The sequence below is a fragment of the Hyperolius riggenbachi genome, chromosome 11 (assembly GCF_040937935.1).
Source record: "Hyperolius riggenbachi isolate aHypRig1 chromosome 11, aHypRig1.pri, whole genome shotgun sequence".
NCBI lineage: Eukaryota > Metazoa > Chordata > Amphibia > Anura > Hyperoliidae > Hyperolius > Hyperolius riggenbachi.
In genome coordinates this window covers 248,866,106-248,887,740 of record NC_090656.1, presented here as the reverse complement: position 1 = coordinate 248,887,740, position 21,635 = coordinate 248,866,106, and the positions used below count along the sequence as shown (strand labels likewise).

Genomic DNA, 21,635 nt, shown 5'->3' with positions numbered 1-21,635 from the left:
CTCTCACACAGAACCCTCCCTGTACCTACCCCTAACCCCTAGACCCCCCCCCTGGTGGTGCCTAACCCTAAGACCCCCCTGGTGGTGCCTAACCCTAAAACTCCCCTGGTGGTGCCTAACCCTAAGACCCCCCTGGTGGTGCCTAACCCTAAAACTCCTCTGGTGGTGCCTAAACTTAAGACCCCCCTGGTGGTGTCTAACCCTAAGACCCCTCCTGGTGGTGCCTAAACCTAAGACCCCCCTGGTGGTGCCTAACCCTAAGACCCCCCCTGGTGGTGCCTAACCCTAAGACCCACCCTGGTGGTGTCTAACCCTAAGACCCCCCTGGTGGTGCCTAAACCTAAGACCCCCCTGGTGGGGCCTAACCCTAAAACTCTCCTGGTGGTGCCTAAACCTAAGACCCCCCCCCGTGATAAGCATTAATAACGTTTTAAAAAACTATTGTACTGTTTTTCATTTAAAAATAATGTTTAAAAAATTATAAATCATTAAATAATGTGTAATCATGAGAAGCAGTTATAAAACATTAAAAGTCTCCGGGCGCCGCTTGTAAAACGTTATTTTTCTCCGGCGCCCTTTTTTCCTGTTGGGCGCCCATTAAACGATATTTATTATGGGAGTGAATGGCGGCGCCCTTTTTGTCCACCTGCCTCATGCGCCCAAATTTCCTGCCTCCCTACGAAACACCTCTCTGTTCTCAGCAAAAAGTCTAGAGTCTCCAGTTACAATAAATATTTCCAGCTATCATTCCTCAGTTAGTAAGTAGTGTAGATTGTAATGGGCAATTTTGCTTTTTAACACAAATGCAATGTAGTCCATGGGCACGAGAAAGTTATTTTTTTGCAAAATTACGAGTCATTGCAATATTACACATCATAATTATAATTATGCGCAGAATTAATGTCATGATTTGGGATCTGTTGAAAAGGGCTCCTGAGCTGCCTGTATGAAAAGGGCTCCTCCATAGACATCAATATTATTTGTGCAAATATGGGCTACAAGGTGGTGAAAAGGGCGCCCGAGTTTTGATATAGGGTACAAGCGGGCGCCCTTTTGTAGCCCATATTTTTTTCGGCTACAAGGTTTTAGGCTACAAAAGGGCACCCCTTTGTAGCCCATATTTTTTTCCCGGCTACAAGGTTTTAGGCTACAAGGTTTTTGACTCTGCTACAAAAGGGCACCGTTTTACAGTCGAGATATTTGATTAGAGGGTGCAGGGGAGGTTAGGATTAGGCATCACAAGCGCGGGGGGGGGGGGGGGGGGGCCTTAGTGTTAGGCACCACCTGGGGGGGTCTTGGGGTTAGGCAGCACATGGGGGGGATCTTAGTGTTAGGCACCACCTGGGGGTCTTAGTGTTAGGCACCACCTGGGGGGGGTCTTGGGGTTAGGCAGCACATGGGGGGGTCTTGGGGTTAGGCACCACCTGGGGGGTCTTAGGGTTAGGCACCACCGGGGGAGTCTTAGGTTTAAGCACCACCTGGGGGGGTGCTTAGGGTTAGGCACCATCTGGGGGGTCTTAGGGTTAGGCACCATCTGGGGGGTCTTAGGGTTAGGCACCACCTGGGGAGTCTTAGTGTTAGGCACCACCTGGGGAGTCTTAGCGTTAGGCACCACCTGGGGAGTCTTAGGGTTAGGCATCACTAGGTTGTGGGTGGTCTAACGCAGTTGCAACCAATCCTTCAGGTATCCAGGGCCTAGGTCCTAGGGATCTGAATGTTAGCATGCCAATTCTGAAAAGTATTCTCCATTTTATAGGTAGCCAGTGTAGTGAGTAAAGGATTGGTGCTATGTGGTTGTGGCGGGGTTGGTGTCATGTGGCAGTGGCAGGGTTGGTGTCATGTGGCAGTGGCGGGGGTGGTGTCATGTGGCAGTGGCGGGGGTGGTGTCATGTGGCAGTGGCGGGGGTGGTGTCATGTGGCAGTGGTGGGGTTGGGCAGTGGCGGGGTTTGTGTCATGTGGCAGTGGCGGAGTTGGTGTCATGTGGCAGTGGCGGGGTTGGTGTCATGTGGCAGTGGCAGGGTTGGTGTCATGTGGCAGTGGCGGGGTTGGTGTCATGTGGCAGTGGCAGGGTTGGTGTCATGTGGCAGTGGAGGGGTTGGTGTCATGTGGCAGTGGCGGGGTTGGTGTCATGTGGCAGTGGCAGGGGTGGTGTCATGTGGCAGTGGCGGGGTTGGGCAGTGGCGGGGTTTGTGTCATGTGGCAGTGGCGGAGTTGGTGTCATGTGGCAGTGGCGGGGTTGGTGTCATGTGGCAGTGGCAGGGTTGGTGTCATGTGGCAGTGGCGGGGTTGGTGTCATGTGGCAGTGGCAGGGTTGGTGTCATGTGGCAGTGGAGGGGTTGGTGTCATGTGGCAGTGGAGGGGTTGGTGTCATGTGGCAGTGGCGGGGTTGGTGTCATGTGGCAGTGGCGGGGTTGGTGTCATGTGGCAGGGTTGGTGTCATGTGGCAGTGGCAGGGTTGGTGTCATGTGGCAGTGACGGGGTTGGTGTCATGTGGCAGTGGCAGGGTTGGTGTCATGTGGCAGTGGCGGGGTTGGTGTCATGTTACAGTGGCGGGGTTGGTGTCATGTGGCAGTGGTGGGGTTGGTGTCATGTGGCAGTGGCGGGGTTGGTGTCATGTGGCAGTGGCGGGGTTGGTGTCATGTGGCAGTGGCGGGGTTGGTGTCATGTGGCAGTGGAGGGGTTGGTGTCATGTGGCAGTGGCGGGGTTGGTGTCATGTGGCAGTGGCGGGGGTGGTGTCATGTGGGAGTGACGGGGGTGGTGTCATGTGGCAGTGGCGGGGTTGGTGGCATGTAGCAGTGGCGAGGTTGGTGTCATGTGGCAGTGGCGGGGTTGGTGTCATGTGGCAGTGGCGGGGTTGGTGTCATGTTACAGTGGCAGGGTTGGTGTCATGTGGCAGTGGAGGGGTTGGTGGCAGTGGCGGGGTTGGTGTCATGTGGCAGTGGCGGGGGTGGTGTCATGTGGCAGTGGCGGGGTTGGTGTCATGTGGCGGGGGTGGTGTCATGTTACAGTGGCAGGGTTGGTGTCATGTTACAGTGGCAGGGTTGGTGTCATGTGTCAGTGGAGGGGTTGGTGTCATGTGGCAGTGGCGGGGTTGGTGTCATGTGGCAGTGGCAGGGTTGGTGTCATGTGGCAGTGGCGGGGTTGGTGTCATGTGGCAGTGGCGGGGTTGGTGTCATGTGGCAGTGGCGGGGGTGGTGTCATGTGGCAGTGGCGGGGGTGGTGTCATGTGGCAGTGGCGGGGGTGGTGTCATGTGGCAGTGGTGGGGTTGGGCAGTGGCGGGGTTTGTGTCATGTGGCAGTGGCGGAGTTGGTGTCATGTGGCAGTGGCGGGGTTGGTGTCATGTGGCAGTGGCAGGGTTGGTGTCATGTGGCAGTGGAGGGGTTGGTGTCATGTGGCAGTGGCGGGGTTGGTGTCATGTGGCAGTGGCAGGGTTGGTGTCATGTGGCAGTGGAGGGGTTGGTGTCATGTGGCGGGGTTGGTGTCATGTGGCAGTGGCGGGGTTGGTGTCATGTGGCAGGGTTGGTGTCATGTGGCAGTGGCGGGGTTGGTGTCATGTGGCAGTGACGGGGTTGGTGTCATGTGGCAGTGGCAGGGTTGGTGTCATGTGGCAGTGGCGGGGTTGGTGTCATGTGGCAGTGGCAGGGTTGGTGTCATGTGGCAGTGGAGGGGTTGGTGTCATGTGGCGGGGTTGGTGTCATGTGGCAGTGGCGGGGTTGGTGTCATGTGGCAGGGTTGGTGTCATGTGGCAGTGGCGGGGTTGGTGTCATGTGGCAGTGACGGGGTTGGTGTCATGTGGCAGTGGCAGGGTTGGTGTCATGTGGCAGTGGCGGGGTTGGTGTCATGTGGCAGTGGCGGGGTTGGTGTCATGTTACAGTGGCGGGGTTGGTGTCATGTGGCAGTGGCGGGGTTGGTGTCATGTGGCAGTGGCGGGGTTGGTGTCATGTGGCAGTGGCGGGGTTGGTGTCATGTGGCAGTGGCGGGGTTGGTGTCATGTGGCAGTGGAGGGGTTGGTGTCATGTGGCAGTGGCGGGGTTGGTGTCATGTGGCAGTGGCGGGGGTGGTGTCATGTGGCAGTGGCGGGGTTGGTGGCATGTAGCAGTGGCGGGGTTGGTGTCATGTGGCAGTGGCGGGGTTGGTGTCATGTTACAGTGGCAGGGTTGGTGTCATGTGGCAGTGGAGGGGTTGGTGTCATGTGGCAGTGGCGGGGTTGGTGTCATGTGGCAGTGGCGGGGTTGGTGTCATGTGGCGGGGGTGGTGTCATGTGGCAGTGGCGGGGTTGGTGTCATGTTACAGTGGCAGGGTTGGTGTCATGTGGCAGTGGAGGGGTTGGTGTCATGTGGCAGTGGCGGGGTTGGTGTCATGTGGCAGTGGCAGGGTTGGTGTCATGTGGCAGTGGTGGGGTTGGTGTCATGCTACAGTGGCAGGGTTGGTGTCATGTGTCATGTGGCAGTGGAGGGGTTGGTGTCATGACGCAGTGGCGGGGTTGGTGTCATGTGGCAGTGGCATGGTTGGTGTCATGTGGCAGTGGCAGGGTTGGTGTCATGTGGCAGTGGCGGGGTTGGTGTCATGTTACAGTGGCAGGGTTGGTGTCATTTGTCATGTGGCAGTGGAGGGGTTGGTGTCATGTGGCAGGGTTGGTGTTATGTGGCAGTGGCGGGGTTGGTGTCATGTGGCAGGGTTGGTGTCATGTGGCAGTGGCGGGGGTGGTGTCATGTGGCAGTGGCGGGGTTGGTGTCATGTGGCAGTGGCGGGGTTGGTGTCATGTGGCAGTGGCGGGGTTGGTGTCATGTGACAGTGGCAGGGTTGGTGTCATGTGGCAGTGGCGGGGGTGGTGTCATGTGGCAGTGGCGGGGTTGGTGTCGTGGCAGTGGCGGGGGTGGTGTCATGTGGCAGTGGCGGGGTTGGTGTCGTGGCAGTGGCGGGGGTGATGTCATGTGGCAGTGGCGGGAGTGGTGTCATGTGGCAGTGGCGGCGTTGGTGTCGTGGCAGTGGCGGGGTTGGTGTCATGTGGCAGTGGCGGGGGTGGTGTCATGTGGCAGGATTGGTGTCATGTGGCAGTGGCGGGGTTGGTGTCATGTGGCAGTGGCGGGGGTGGTGTCATGTGGCAGTGGCGGGGTTGGTGTCATGTGGCAGTGGCGGGGTTGGTGTCTTGTGGCTGTGGCGGGGGTGGTGGCAGTGGCGGGGTTGGTGTCATGTGGCAGTGACGGGGTTGGTGTCATGTGGCAGTGGCGGGGATGGTGTCATGTGGCAATGGCGGGGTTGGGCAGTGGCGGGGTTGGTGTCATGTGGCAGTGGCGGGGTTGGTGTCATGTGGCAGTGGCAGGGTTGGTGTCATGTGGCAGTGGCGGGGGTGGTGTCAAGTGGCAGTGGCGGGGTTGGTGTCATGTGGCAGTGGCGGGGGTGGTGTCATGTGGCAGTGGCGGGGTTGGTGTCATGTGGCAATGGCGGGGTTGGGCAGTGGCGGGGTTGGTGTCATGTGGCAGTGGTGGGGTTGGTGTCATGTGGCAGTGGCGGGGGTGGTGTCATGTGGCAGTGGCGAGGTTGGTGTCATGTGGCAGTGGTGGGGTTGGTGTCATGTGGCAGTGGCGGGGGTGGTGTCATGTGGCAGTGGCGGGGGTGGTGTCATGTGGCAGTGGCGGGGGTAGTGTCATGTGGCAGTGGCAGAAGTGGTGTCATGTGGCAGTGGCAGGGGTGGTGTCATGTGACAGTGGCGGGGGTGGTGTCATGTGGGCAGTGGCGGGGGTGGTGTCATGTGGCGGGGGTGGTGTCATGTGGCAGTGGCGGGAGTGGTGTCATGTGGCAGTGGCAGGGGTGGTGTCATGTGGCAGTGGCGGGGTTGGGCAGTGGCGGGGTTTGTGTCATGTGGCAGTGGCGGAGTTGGTGTCATGTGGCAGTGGCGGGGTTGGTGTCATGTGGCAGTGGCAGGGTTGGTGTCATGTGGCAGTGGCGGGGTTGGTGTCATGTGGCAGTGGCAGGGTTGGTGTCATGTGGCAGTGGAGGGGTTGGTGTCATGTGGCAGTGGCGGGGTTGGTGTCATGTGGCAGTGGAGGGGTTGGTGTCATGTGGCAGTGGCGGGGTTGGTGTCATGTGGCAGTGGCGGGGTTGGTGTCATGTGGCAGGGTTGGTGTCATGTGGCAGTGGCAGGGTTGGTGTCATGTGGCAGTGACGGGGTTGGTGTCATGTGGCAGTGGCAGGGTTGGTGTCATGTGGCAGTGGCGGGGTTGGTGTCATGTTACAGTGGCGGGGTTGGTGTCATGTGGCAGTGGTGGGGTTGGTGTCATGTGGCAGTGGCGGGGTTGGTGTCATGTGGCAGTGGCGGGGTTGGTGTCATGTGGCAGTGGCGGGGTTGGTGTCATGTGGCAGTGGAGGGGTTGGTGTCATGTGGCAGTGGCGGGGTTGGTGTCATGTGGCAGTGGCGGGGGTGGTGTCATGTGGGAGTGACGGGGGTGGTGTCATGTGGCAGTGGCGGGGTTGGTGGCATGTAGCAGTGGCGGGGTTGGTGTCATGTGGCAGTGGCGGGGTTGGTGTCATGTTACAGTGGCAGGGTTGGTGTCATGTGGCAGTGGAGGGGTTGGTGGCAGTGGCGGGGTTGGTGTCATGTGGCAGTGGCGGGGGTGGTGTCATGTGGCAGTGGCGGGGTTGGTGTCATGTGGCGGGGGTGGTGTCATGTTACAGTGGCAGGGTTGGTGTCATGTTACAGTGGCAGGGTTGGTGTCATGTGTCATGTGGCAGTGGAGGGGTTGGTGTCATGTGGCAGTGGCGGGGTTGGTGTCATGTGGCAGTGGCAGGGTTGGTGTCATGTGGCAGTGGCGGGGTTGGTGTCATGTGGCAGTGGCGGGGTTGGTGTCATGTGGCAGTGGCGGGGGTGGTGTCATGTGGCAGTGGCGGGGGTGGTGTCATGTGGCAGTGGCGGGGGTGGTGTCATGTGGCAGTGGTGGGGTTGGGCAGTGGCGGGGTTTGTGTCATGTGGCAGTGGCGGAGTTGGTGTCATGTGGCAGTGGCGGGGTTGGTGTCATGTGGCAGTGGCAGGGTTGGTGTCATGTGGCAGTGGAGGGGTTGGTGTCATGTGGCAGTGGCGGGGTTGGTGTCATGTGGCAGTGGCAGGGTTGGTGTCATGTGGCAGTGGAGGGGTTGGTGTCATGTGGCGGGGTTGGTGTCATGTGGCAGTGGCGGGGTTGGTGTCATGTGGCAGGGCTGGTGTCATGTGGCAGTGGCGGGGTTGGTGTCATGTGGCAGTGGCGGGGTTGGTGTCATGTTACAGTGGCGGGGTTGGTGTCATGTGGCAGTGGCGGGGTTGGTGTCATGTGGCAGTGGCGGGGTTGGTGTCATGTGGCAGTGGCGGGGTTGGTGTCATGTGGCAGTGGCGGGGGTGGTGTCAAGTGGCAGTGGCGGGGGTGGTGTCATGTGGCAATGGCGGGGTTGGTGGCATGTAGCAGTGGCGGGGTTGGTGTCATGTGGCAGTGGCGGGGTTGGTGTCATGTGGCAGTGGAGGAGTTGGTGTCATGTGGCAGTGGCGGGGTTGGTGTCATGTGGCAGTGGCGGGGGTGGTGTCATGTGGCAGTGGCGGGGTTGGTGTCATGTGGCGGGGGTGGTGTCATGTGGCAGTGGCGGGGTTGGTGTCATGTTACAGTGGCAGGGTTGGTGTCATGTGGCAGTGGCGGGGTTGGTGTCATGTGGCAGTGGCGGGGGTGGTGTCATGTGGCAGTGGCGGGGTTGGTGTCATGTGGCGGGGGTGGTGTCATGTGGCAGTGGCGGGGTTGGTGTCATGTTACAGTGGCAGGGTTGGTGTCATGTGGCAGTGGAGGGGTTGGTGTCATGTGGCAGTGGCGGGGTTGGTGTCATGTGGCAGTGGCAGGGTTGGTGTCATGTGGCAGTGGTGGGGTTGGTGTCATGCTACAGTGGCAGGGTTGGTGTCATGTGTCATGTGGCAGTGGAGGGGTTGGTGTCATGACGCAGTGGCGGGGTTGGTGTCATGTGGCAGTGGCATGGTTGGTGTCATGTGGCAGTGGCAGGGTTGGTGTCATGTGGCAGTGGCGGGGTTGGTGTCATGTTACAGTGGCAGGGTTGGTGTCATTTGTCATGTGGCAGTGGAGGGGTTGGTGTCATGTGGCAGGGTTGGTGTTATGTGGCAGTGGCGGGGTTGGTGTCATGTGGCAGGGTTGGTGTCATGTGGCAGTGGCGGGGTTGGTGTCATGTGGCAGTGGCGGGGTTGGTGTCATGTGGCAGTGGCGGGGTTGGTGTCATGTGGCAGTGGCGGGGTTGGTGTCATGTGACAGTGGCAGGGTTGGTGTCATGTGGCAGTGGCGGGGGTGGTGTCATGTGGCAGTGGCGGGGTTGGTGTCGTGGCAGTGGCGGGGGTGGTGTCATGTGGCAGTGGCGGGGTTGGTGTCGTGGCAGTGGCGGGGGTGATGTCATGTGGCAGTGGCGGGAGTGGTGTCATGTGGCAGTGGCGGCGTTGGTGTCGTGGCAGTGGCGGGGTTGGTGTCATGTGGCAGTGGCGGGGGTGGTGTCATGTGGCAGTGGCAGGATTGGTGTCATGTGGCAGTGGCGGGGTTGGTGTCATGTGGCAGTGGCGGGGGTGGTGTCATGTGGCAGTGGCGGGGTTGGTGTCATGTGGCAGTGGCGGGGTTGGTGTCTTGTGGCAGTGGCGGGGGTGGTGTCAAGTGGCAGTGGCGGGGTTGGTGTCATGTGGCAGTGGCGGGGTTGGTGTCATGTGGCAGTGGCGGGGATGGTGTCATGTGGCAATGGCGGGGTTGGGCAGTGGCGGGGTTGGTGTCGTGGCAGTGGCGGGGTTGGTGTCATGTGGCAGTGGCAGGGTTGGTGTCATGTGGCAGTGGCGGGGGTGGTGTCAAGTGGCAGTGGCGGGGTTGGTGTCATGTGGCAGTGGCGGGGGTGGGTTCATGTGGCAGTGGCGGGGTTGGTGTCATGTGGCAATGGCGGGGTTGGGCAGTGGCGGAGTTGGTGTCATGTGGCAGTGGTGGGGTTGGTGTCATGTGGCAGTGGCGGGGGTGGTGTCATGTGGCAGTGGCGAGGTTGGTGTCATGTGGCAGTGGTGGGGTTGGTGTCATGTGGCAGTGGCGGGGGTGGTGTCATGTGGCAGTGGCGGGGGTGGTGTCATGTGGCAGTGGCGGGGGTGGTGTCATGTGGCAGTGGCGGGAGTGGTGTCATGTGGCAGTGGCAGGGGTGGTGTCATGTGGCAGTGGCGGGGGTGGTGTCATGTGGCAGTGGCGGGGGTGGTGTCATGTGGCGGGGGTGGTGTCATGTGGCAGTGGCGGGAGTGGTGTCATGTGGCAGTGGCAGGGGTGGTGTCATGTGGCAGTGGCGGGGTTGGTGTCATGTGGCAGTGGCGGGGTTGGTGTCATGTGGCAGTGGCGGGGGATGTGCCATGTGGCAGTGGCGGGGGTGGTGTCATGTGGCAGTGGCAGGGTTGGTGTCATGTGGCAGTGGCGGGGTTGGTGTCATGTGGCAGTGGCGTGGTCAGCTTGATAACAGTCTTGCCGCAGCATTCTGTGCTAGCTACTAGGGATGGTCATAAATGCCCATTTTGGATTTAGCAGCAGTTTCGATTCTCGCCCAATGCCAATTTCCGTTTTTCCGATTTTGGAGGAGTATTTTATTAGTCATTTTTTTGCATTAGAGAATGCAAAACATGAAAACGGAAAAACGGAAAGCGATTGGTCTAAAATTGCCACGGACATCTGATTCTGCGTTCTCTGATTGGTCCAATGCTTCCGACTTCTGTGATTGGGATAAAATTACCGAGTTGCTGTAAATCAGATTTCTGCGGAATTTCGTTTTCTGATTTCAATCTCAAATTCCAATTTCGGATTGCAAATCCAGAAATGAAATTCTGTGAAATTGGAATGAGCATCTCTACTGGCTGCAGGCGGAGTCGGCCTTTATTTGTAAGGCCTGCAGAGGGCGTTAGTCCTGCCGGGAGGTGATTCTCTACTGGCTGCAGGCGGAGTCGGTCTTTATTTGTAAGGCCTGCAGAGGGCGTTAGTCCTGCCGGGAGGTGATTCTCTACTGGCTGCAGGCGGAGTCGGTCTTTATTTGTAAGGCCTGCAGAGGGCGTTAGTCCTGCCGGGAGGTGATTCTCTACTAGCTGCAGGCGGAGTCGGTCTTTATTTGTAAGGCCTGCAGAGGGCGTTAGTCCTGCCGGGAGGTGATTCTCTACTAGCTGCAGGCGGAGTCGGTCTTTATTTGTAAGGCCTGCAGAGGGCGTTAGTCCTGCCGGGAGGTGATTCTCTACTAGCTGCAGGCGGAGTCGGTCTTTATTTGTAAGGCCTGCAGAGGGCGTTAGTCCTGCCGGGAGGTGATTCTCTACTAGCTGCAGGCGGAGTCGGTCTTTATTTGTAAGGCCTGCAGAGGGCGTTAGACCAGCCGGAAAGTGATGAAAGGCCCCAAGGCTTCTCTTGTTTTTTTGCCAACCAAAAAGAAGGAGAACCATTGGAGGACTAAACCATCAATGCTCTCGTTAAAGCGGATCCGAGATGAAAAACTAACTATAACAAGTAACTTGTCTATATATCTTATCTAAAGTTTAGACAGTTTACACAGCAAATCTAGCTGCAAACAGCTTCAACAGTATATGATTATTTCTTCCCGTGATACAATGAGAGCAGCCATATTCTGCTTGTCATCATTACACACAGGCAAGCTGCTCTGCATCTTCACCACTCAGCCTGTGAAAACTCCCCTCACTAATGTCTCCTCCTCCTCCCCAGACTGCGCTCCCATGAGCACTTGCTACATGGGAATCAGAATGCCTAGGCGCTGGAGGAGCTGTGGGCGAGGCTTGTTTAGTTTATAGGGAATTAGGGCATTAAAAACAACAAAAAGCATTTGGCTTGAGGAATGCCCTACAAACTATATGTAAGGGGCACAATAATGCAATGAGTCATCATTGAGAAGCCCTGCTGATCTCTTTGGCTGCAGTAGTGTCTGAATCACACGCCTGAAACCAGCATGCAGGAAATCTAGTCACACTTCAGCCAGAAACACCTGATCTGCTGCATGCTTGTTCAGGGGCTATGGCTAAAAGTATTAGAGGCTTAGGATCAGCAGGACTAGTGCCAGGCAACTGGTATTGCTTAAAAGGAAGTAAATATGGCAGCCTTCATATCCCTCTCACTTCAGTTGCCCTTTAAAGGCAACCCGAGGTGAGAGACATTTGAAGGTTGACATATTTCTTTCCTTTTAAACAATGCAGATTGCCTGGCTGTCCTGTTGATCCTCTGCTTCTAATACTTTTAGCCACAGCCCCTGAACAAGCATGCAGCAGATCATGTGCTCTGACTAAAGTGTAACTAGATTAGCTACATGCTTGTTTCAGGTGTGTGATTCAGACACTACTGCAGCCAAAGAGATCAGCAGAGCTGCCAGGCAACCAGCATTGTTTAAAAGGTAATACATATAGCAGCCTCCAAAACACATCTCTCACCTCGGGGTCACCTTTCCTTTTAAGTTGCCCATGGTTGGCTCATTACATCTGTCAGGCTTCTAGCTGAGAAAATAAGAAATACATCAGTTTGGTTGCCATTGGTAACAGGAAGTGTTTCCTGTGCCGTGGTTTGATAGAGAAGCGCTCTGCAGGCGGTCCGCTACCCGTCCGGAAGGCTACCGATCGGTAGGGAATCGCTAATGGCTTTTAAATATATTTTTCTTAGCTAATGAGTAATTTAGAAAAGCATTTCGGTGGAAGGCCTCATTAGCAGAAGTAGCAGTGGGCGGATAATTGGAACAATGTGTCCTCATGGTATGTTTGAGGCTGTGAACGTTATAATGTGTCCATGAAAGGTGAAGTATACGCGACTGGGGGCTGGCGGTTTTACTAGGGAACAGTGTGCGAATTTTCACCAAACGCATTTTCTGCATCGAAAATGCCATTTTCGTTTTTGAGATTTTTTTTTTTTGCGCTAAAATGTTTGCGTTTTTGCCTACTGGCTGCCGACTTTTGCGGTTAATAGCAAAGCGCCCTTACATGCTAGAAACACCAATTGTGCAGGGTATGCGGAGGGGGACAGGGGGTACAAGAGGATTTTTTTTTTCAGAAAGACCTTATAGTTTTTGAGAAAATCAATGTTAAAGAGAACCATAGATGAAGCACCCTCTTGTATTTTACCTTATAAATCAGTGGGAACATGACAGTAAACACCTATTCTGCTCTTTGTTTCATTGTTCTCTGTTTAATCTGACTGTTATCACCTCTGATAAGAATCCCCAACTGAGCACTCAGTCTAGCTTTGCTACGGAAAGATTATAGCTAAGTCTGTCTTCTCTGGTGTCTTTTCAAGCCCAAGCCTGCCCCCTTGTGGCTCTGCTATAATGACTCAGCTATAATTATTCCCTGCAAAGCCAGACTGAATGCTCAGTCCGGGATTCTTATCACAGCTGATAACAGACACTTTTAGCAGTGAGGATGAAACAGAGAGCAGGGTAAGTGTTTTCTCTAATGTTCTTACTGATATATATGGTAAAATACACAAGGGTGCTTCCTCTCTGGTTCCGTTTAAAGTTTCATAGGAAAAAAGTATACATTAAAATGCGGTAAATGACGGTTAATATAGCAAACCTAAACATATATCAAATGAAAGAGCAATGAATTTCATGACAGGGTTTCCAGGGGGGTACGGACCCCTTGGAAACCCCTCCAGAGTCACAGCGCTTTGGCAAGGGATCGCTATACAGCTGCAATATGGCTGTATAAAGATCCCTGGCAACTTTACCTATATTTTTTTTTTTTTTTTTTTAATTCTCAGAGTGTGGGAAAAAAAAAAAAAAGACGTGGGGTCCCCCCTCCCAAGCCTCTTTAACCCCTTGTCCCCCATGCAGGCTGGGATTGCCAGAATGCAGAGCCCCGGCTCAGTGGGGCTTCGCACCCTGAGCTATACCAGCCCGCATGGTCCATGGTATGGGGGGCTCCGAGGGGGAGGGGCGACCAAGCCGTCACTCCCCCCTGGAGCCCTTGTCCAATCCATGGACAGCTCCATAAGACAGACAGCTCCGTCTTCTGCTATGGCCATAATTCCTATTAAGGTCTTTGGTCGTGCCGGCTGCGCCCAAATCTCCTGCGCTTGATTCCTTGTGTTCGCTATGAGTGTACCTATCTACTTACATACAAATGACTCTAAAACAGACGCACAAGCTACCGAAATTTTGGTTTTGTGGGAAATCAGCCTCAATCTCACTTACAGAGGAACTTTAACCAAGGATTGAACGTCATCCCAATCAGTAGCTGATGCCCCCTTTCCCAAGAGAAATCTTTACCTTTTCTCTAACAGATCATCAGGGGAGTCTGTATATTGTGGTGAAACCCCTCCCACAGTGTGATGTCATGACCATGGTCCTGACAGTTTCCTGTCTGTGAGCCTTGTTGCATTGTGGGAAATAACGACTTTTTTCCAACTGCCATGCAAGCAGTATCTCCCTCTGTGCATAGAAATCTCAGTAACAAGTGATACATTTCAGAATGTACGTCAGGGAAAGGAAAGATTTTACAATAGACAAACTCTGATTAAATAATCAATAAATGAATACTGTAAAAAAAGCAATTTTATTAATCACATTATTTTTACTACAGTTCCTCTTTAAAATAAACCTGAGGTGGAAATGAACTTATCAAATAAGCAGTTGTATCAATTTTCCTACTCCTAAAAATTACCAGTTTTTTTTAGAAATCTTACTGTTTTTGTTTTTTACTTAAAGGGAACCTCAATTGAGTAAAAGAAAAAAAGAATTTAACTTACCTGGGACTTCTACTGGTCCCTTGCAGACGTTCTGTGCCCGCGCCGGGAAAAAAACAGTCCCCCGGTCCCCTGCAGCGAGCCAGTTTCGTTTCTGCTAACTGAGCAGTCGGTGGGCGACTGCGCCTACGTGGCCCTGGCCACGTGTGTCCTCGCCCATGTTGCTGTCCTGCGCATGCGCAGTACGAGAAAATCAGGATGGCGATAGCAACATCAGGGATGAGCAGAAGCTACGCCAGTGCGAATTTATGCATCGTAGTTCGCATCTACGCATCGTAGTTCGTAGGTGAAGTTTCAAAACTACGCTTACGAATTTACGCGTAGCGAAGTACCGCTACGCATAGCTTGCGCCCGCTATGCGTAGTTAACATGTGTATTGCGTAGTGAACTACGAATGCGTTACTCGCGTCTAATTTTCCGCGTGCGGTTGTATGCTTACAAATGTACGCGTTGGAAAGGTGGAATATACGCATAGAAGAGTTCCCGGTTTAAACATTTAAAGAGGAATTAAAGCGTAAAATTTTCTGCATGCGGGCATAAGCATCTGCATACACTACGCTTCGCACTATGCGTAATTGCGTATTTTAACGCGTAGTCTACGAAATGCATATAAAGCGAATATGAGTTTGGCGAAGCGTAATTGCGTAAAACTACACGTAATTCTAGAGTAGCGAAGTTGACTGACTACGACCATCTCTGCATGAGAGTTATGTCCTGCACTAAATGCTGCCACCCCGCTCTCCCGGATGCGCATGCCCCATGCCCGGAGCATACGCGAGGAAGCGTCTACGACTGCAAAAAAGCCGTTGTGGTGTTCCGCACTCTGAGAATCCCTGAGCCTACTGTATATATATTTGTTTCACATTATTACTCTTGTACTTATGAAATGTCTCTTTTTTGCAGGTGTCATTATGGGCGCAGTACTTGGCGGCCTCCTCCGGATGGCCTCCCCTATTCACCCTGATATTGTTATGGTCATTGCCTTTCCCGGAGATATTCTCATGAGGATGTTGAAGATGTTGATTCTTCCTTTAATCATCTCCAGTTTAATTACAGGTAAGCTGATGTACATTATGCATGCTGTTGGTGTAATAGTTGTCAGACTGATTGGTAGAGGAGAACTGTACAATGAAATGCAGAATTCTGCTTCTTAGATAAGGAGATAAGTGCAGGTCACTACATTACATTACCATGTGTCAGGAAAGCATGTCACGTCACTTCCGGACAATGGGTCACTACATTACATCACCATGTGTCCGGAAAGCATGTCACGTCACTTCCGGACAATGGGTCACTACATTACATCACCATGTGTCTGGAAAGCATGTCTCGTCACTTCCGGACATTGGGTCACTACATTACATTACCATGTGTTTGCAAAGCATGTCGCGTCACTTCCGGACAATGGGTCACTACATTACATCACCATGTGTCTGGAAAGCATGTCTCGTCACTTCCGGACATTGGGTCACTACATTACATTACCATGTGTTTGGAAAGCATGTTGCGTCACTTCCGGACAATGGGTCACTACATTACATTACCATGTGTTTGCAAAGTATGTCGCGTCACTTCCGGACAATGGGTCACTACATTACATCACCATGTGTCTGGAAAGCATGTCTCGTCACTTCCGGACATTGGGTCACTACATTACATTACCATGTGTTTGGAAAGCATGTTGCGTCACTTCCGGACAATGGGTCACTACATTACATCACCATGTGTCTGGAAAGCATGTCTCGTCACTTCCGGACATTGGGTCACTACATTACATTACCATGTGTTTGGAAAGCATGTTGCGTCACTTCCGGACAATGGGTCACTACATTACATTACCATGTGTTTGCAAAGCATGTCGCGTCACTTCCGGACAATGGGTCACTACATTACATCACCATGTGTCTGGAAAGCATGTCTCGTCACTTCCGGACATTGGGTCACTACATTACATTACCATGTGTTTGCAAAGCATGTCGCGTCACTTCCGGACAATGAGTCACTACATTACATCACCATGTGTCTGGAAAGCATGTCTCGTCACTTCCGAACATTGGGTCACTACATTACATTACCATGTGTTTGGAAAGCATGTTGCGTCACTTCCGGACAATGGGTCATTTCATTACATCACCATGTGTCCGAAAAGCATGTCGCGTCACTTCCGGACAATGGATCAAATTGATCAAATCCACTGCAAGAAGAACTAAAGAAGGCTTGATGCAAAAAAGGTGCAAATTTCTTATAGCCACCATCTTCAAACTCCATAGATTTTTCTTGTAGCATGACTATCTTAAAGTGGGATATTATAGCAGTTACTGCTCAACTGTATGGAGTTTCACGGTCCCACACCGTTCTCCTGAACACATCGGACAGTGTCAGCTGGCGGCAAAAACCCGGGTTGCCGCCACTGCCCGGAGGGGATCAGGAGGACATTGTGGGCACAGTAGGAGTCCAGGGGGCTGGAAGAAGCCCCAAATAAGTTCAAATCTTTTTTCTTTTTTTTTTTTTTTACTTAAGTTTACCTTGAAGTCTTGTATACACGGTAGATTGTACTTATCTGAAGCTGCGGGCATCCAACTCAGCTGGAAATCTACAGGTGTCTCAGAACCTCACTTAAAGGACCACTACCGCAAAAAAAATTATAATACATGTAAACACACAAATAAGAAGCACATTTATTCTAGAGTAAAATGAGCCATAAATTACTTTTCTGCTATGTTGCTTTCAGTTACCGTAGGTAGTAGAAATCCGACAGAACCGACAGGTTTTGGACTAGCCCATATCCTCATGGGGAGATTCTCAGCATGGCTTTTATTCTTTATAAAGACAGTCCCTAAATAAGGATTTATACAAAGATGCTGTCCAGCCTCTCAGCACACTTTTTGGACAGTTGGACCTTGGACGGAGCAAGTGCTTTTGCAAATAAAGAAAACAATGAGAGAAACTTCCATGAGGAGATGGGCTAGTCCAAAACCTGTCAGATTTCTACTACCTACTGTAAGTGACAGCAACATAGGAGAAAGATAATTCATGGTTAATTTTACTATGGAAGAAACATACTTCTCATTTGTAAGTGCTTGATTGTATTTTAAAGAGAATCTGTAATGTCAAAAGATCCCCTGGGGGGTACTCACCTCGGGTGGGGGAAGCCTCCGGATCCTAATGAGGCTTCCCACGCCGTCCTCCGTCCCTCAGGGGTCTCGCTGCAGCCCTCCGTACAAGATGACGTCATTATTTACCTTTCCGGCTCCTGCGCAGGCGCTCTGACGGCTGTCGGCTTCGAAGTAGGCGGAAATATCCGATCGCCGTCAGGTCTGCTCTACTGCGCAGGTGCAAGTCTCCAGCGCCTGCGCAGCAGAGCGGATCCGACGGCGATCGGGTATTTCCGTCTACTTCGGAGCGAAAGCAGCCACAGCGCCCCCGCTGGAGCCAGCAAAGGTAAATATTGAATTGACAGTCGGGTCTGTCGCCGGCTGTACGGAGGGCTGCAGCGAGACCCCCGAGGGATGGAGGACGGCGTGGGAAGCCTCATTGGGATCCCGAGGCTTCCCCCACCCGAAGTGAGTACCCCCAAGAGGATGTTTTTGATGTTACAGAGTCTCTTTAAATTGTACGATTTTCACGGTAGTTGTCCTTTAACTACCTAAAGACCGCGTCACGCCAATGGGCGTGACCGCGGCGGCAGCCCCAGGACTGCCTAACGCCAAGTGGTGTTAAGTCCTGGGGCCGGCTGCTGCAGGAGATGGTGCGCATCTCCGCTTGGTAGGTTGGAGCTCCACCCCACCTTCACTCTCCCAGCGGCGATCCCCTGGGGGAAACAGGAGCGATCGGCAGTGATAGGCTGACAGGGGGAGGGAGGGAGAGTGGCATGAATAAAATAAATTGCAAAATTTAATAAAAAAATATGTATTTATAAAAAATAAACAAACACACCTGGGGACGATCTGAGAAAAGGGGGAGGGAATCACTTGTGTGCTGTGTCGTGCGGACCTGCAGCTTGGCCTTAAAGCTGCAATGGCCAATTTAACAAAAAATGGCCTGGCCTTTAGTGGGGTTTCACACTGCAGTCCTCAAGTGGCTAAAGATCCAGCGCTCTGGATGTCTACACCCTGCTGACAAACAAGTGCATTAGTCTTGCATTTATCCTGCGTGCTGGAAGCTGCTCAGTTATGCACAGCCTTGTTGTTCCGCCTCCCCTTTATATTTATAACAGAACTCGCTGCTTGGCTGAGCAACTTATCTGTGTAGTCAGGTGCCTTGGAGCTCGATACCTCACCCCCTGCAGGGCCACACTGTCTGTATTTTATGTGGCGGACACGTTAGGCATATATAGGCTGTAGGTTAGGGTTAGGCCCAGGTAGGAGGGAACTTTGTGGTAGGCATAGGTAGGGGAGAGGCTAGTGTTATGAATAGGTGAAGGGAGATTCATGTTAAGAGTAGGTGAGTGTGGTTAGTGTTAGGCATAGTTAGGGAGTAGGTTAGCGTAAGGTGTAGTTAGTGGATAAGTTAGAGCTAGGCGCAATTAGTGAGTAGGTTAGAATTAGGCATAAGTAGGAGGTAGACAAGTGTAAGGGTATAGGTTAGTGTTAGGCATTGTTAGTGGGTAGGTTAGAGTTAGGAGTTGGGGGGGGGGGGTTAGTGTTAGGAGTAGGTGGGGAAGGTTAGTGTTAGGCATAGGTAGGGGGTAGGTTAGTTTAGGCATAGTTAGTGGGTTGGATGGAGTTAGGCGTAGGTAGGAGGTAGGTAAGTGTTAGGAGTATGTAGGGTGTAGGTTAGTGTTAGGCATTGTTAGTGGGTAGGTTAAAGTTAGGAGTTGGGGGGGGGGGTTAGTGTTAGGAGTAGGTGGGGAAGGTTAATGTTAGGCATAGGTAGGGGGTAGGTTAGTTTAGGCATAGTTAGTGGGTTGGATAGAGTTAGGCGTAGGTAGGAGGTAGGTAAGTGTTAGGAGTATGTAGGGTGTAGGTTAGTATTAGGCATTGTTAGTGGGTAGGTTAGAGTTAGGAGTTGGGGGGGGGGGTAGTGTTAGGAGTAGGTGGGGAAGGTTAGTGTTAGGCATGGGTAGGGGGTAGGTTAGGTTAGGCATAGTTAGTGGGTTGGATGGAGTTAGGCGTAGGTAGGAGGTAGGTAAGTGTTAGGAGTATGTAGGGTGTAGGTTAGTGATAGGCATTGTTAGTGGGTAGGTTAGAGTTAGGAGTTGGGGGGGGGGGGGGTAGTGTTAGGAGTAGCTGGGGAAGGTTAGGCATAGGTAGGGGGTAGGTTAGTTTAGGCATAGTTAGTGAGTTGGATAGAGTTAGGCATAGGTAGGAGGTAGGTAAGTGTTAGGAGTATGTAGGGTGTAAGTTAGTGTTAGGCATTGTTAGTGGGTAGGTTAGAGTTAGGAGTTGGGGGGGTTAGTGTTAGGAGTAGGTGGGGAAGGTTAGTGTTAGGCATAGGTAGGGGGTAGGTTAGAGTTAGGCGTAGTTAGTGAGTTGGATAGAGTTAGGCGTAGGTAGGAGGTAGGTAAGTGTTAGGAGTATGTAGGGTGTAGGTTAGTGTTAGGCATTGTTAATGGGTAGGTTAGAGTTAGGAGTAGGAAGGGGGAGGATAGCGTTGGCCATAGGTAGGGGAAGGTTAGTGTTAAGCGTAGTTAGCAGGTAGGTTAGTGTTAAGTGTAGGTAGGAGGTAGGTTAGTGTTAGGCGGAGATATCGGGTAGGTTAGTGTTAGGCCTAGGAAGGTGGGAGGTTAGTAGGTAGGGGATAGGTTAGTATTAGGCGTAAGTAGGGGGGGGAGGGGGGGTTAGTGTTAGGCATGGTTAGCGGGCAGGTTAATATCAGGCATAGGAAGGGAAGAGAGTTTGTGCTATAGGATAATGGAAGGAAATAGAAAAATATCATAAGCATTACCGATATTCTGCTATTGGCAATGCCTTGTGACCATTTTTAGTAGTGCTTTTTATATATGTAGGCAAAACTGACATTTTAGCTACTTTTCATGCAATGAAACTTTTAAAAAAAGTATTTTTTCTCCTGACTGTTCGGCTTTCACTTTCTGAATCAGTGTCATTTTTTCTTCTGTCGCTTCGCGTTGTGCACAGCAGTGCTGACAAATGAGCATTGCATCCTTCTGATGGCGAATATATCTCATTAGCGGTACGACGGTGGGACCGCCGCTGTGTGTTCCCTCGCTGAGAGGTTTCGGGAGCCATCGCCGCCTCCCTTTCCCGTCTCCAGCAATTAGGAACACAACATGCGGAGAGTGGCTGGGAACATCTGCAGCCCCCTCGTTACGAAACGCACTCGCAAATCCCCCGGGAGAGATGGAATTAAAGCGTGCATTAATCTAGTGAATCAAAGATTGCAGGCCTGGAAAAGATATAACCCTTTCCGCGGCAGCATTCTGGCTAAAAATACACGTAAACAAACGTCCCAAGACAACCGCAAGCTGTTTACACAGAGCGGGAGGACAGATTAACTCACAAAAACATTTCCTTCCTTAAGGACTGCACAGGAACCTGCATCTATTAACAGGCCTGTTGTGCCATAAAGGACTTATAACAATATACACTGATGAGCCAAAACATAACAGCACCTGTCTGACCTCATATGTCTCCACAAATAAAACTCCTTCCCCCTTCAAATCGCATCATTAAAGAGGAACTTTACCCAAGAATTGAACCCTCATCCCAATCAGTAGCTGACACCCCCTTTCCCATGAGAGATCTATTCCTTTTCACAAACGGATCATCAGGGGGCGCTGCATGGCTGATATTGTGGTGAAACCCCTCCCACAGTGTGATGTCAGGACCTAGGTCCAGACAGTTTCCTGTTTGTGAGCCTTGTTGCATTGTGGGAAATAACAGCTATTTCCAACTGCTAAGCAAACAGTATCTCCCTCTGTGCATATGTATATCTATAAAAAAAAAAAAAACCTTTTAGCCTATCGCAATGTTAGTGGGTGTGGTGGTTATAGATAGTGGCAGTTGGTGCTGTCTGGTTTTTTTTAATGCCTGCCAGTAGTAAAGATGAGGACCTGCAGGCTGATTGTGGATCAAACAATGTGAAGAAATTGCATGGCGAATAGCAATCGTTTCTTGATCACTCTTCTATTTCTTACCTTTCTCACTTTACGATGTATTAACTTTTTTATCCCCTTTTCGCTAAAGTTCCTCTTTAAGAAAATTGAACTGTTTTAAACATCCCTGATCACTTTTATTTTTTGGGAAAATGCATTCACATGAACACTATTGCTCAGCCAATGTCAGCGCGAACCATTAAGAGATTCAGAACTTTTGAGAGATTCAGAGTTCAGAGTTTAGCTCCTCCCCACCCCGCTAGACATGTCATCCCCCTCCTACAGAACAGGGGTGGTAGCTTGGCTACGCCTTGTGCCTCCTTCACCCTGATTGAGAGGGGTACTGAAGTACCGCAGTCCCGTATTTCATAAAAATCATTACAGGCCATTGTCTGGAGCGCCATTGGCCCTAGGGGGCGCCACTGCACTGCCTGCTAATAGTGTAAGCTCACCTCAGCAACACCAGCTCCGGGAACTGAGTGGCAGCGTGTCCAAAAATGTAAACAGGGGAAGGGACAGCCTCAGTGTCAGAGAGGTGTAACCAGGGGGGAGGGGCAGCATCAGTGTCAGAGAGATGTAAGCACTAGGGGAAGGGACAGCCTCAGTGTCAAAGAGGTGTAAGCAGGGGAAGGGACAGCCTCAGTGTCAAAGAGGTGTAAGCAGGGGAGGGGACAGCTGTAGTGTCAGAGAGGTGTAAGCAGGGGAGGGGACAGCCGTAGTGTCAGAGAGGTGTAAGCAGGGGAGGGGACAGCCGTAGTGTCAGAGAGGTGTAAGCAGGGGAGGGGACAGCCGTAGTGTCAGAGAGGTGTAAGCAGGGGAAGGGACAGCCTCAG

The 21,635-nt window shown here is 52.4% G+C and overlaps 1 protein-coding gene across 6 annotated transcripts in view; it reads left to right on the top strand.

The window, feature by feature from the left end:
* The window catches only part of SLC1A2 (solute carrier family 1 member 2), a 216,880-nt gene that overhangs the window by 136,338 nt on the left and 58,907 nt on the right, over positions 1 to 21,635 (top strand). For all 6 annotated transcript variants that reach the window (XM_068260521.1, XM_068260525.1, XM_068260520.1 and 3 more), the window contains exon 3: positions 14,652 to 14,804. In XM_068260521.1, the coding sequence (XP_068116622.1) occupies positions 14,652 to 14,804 (153 nt within the window). The remainder of the gene's footprint in view (positions 1 to 14,651; positions 14,805 to 21,635) is intronic.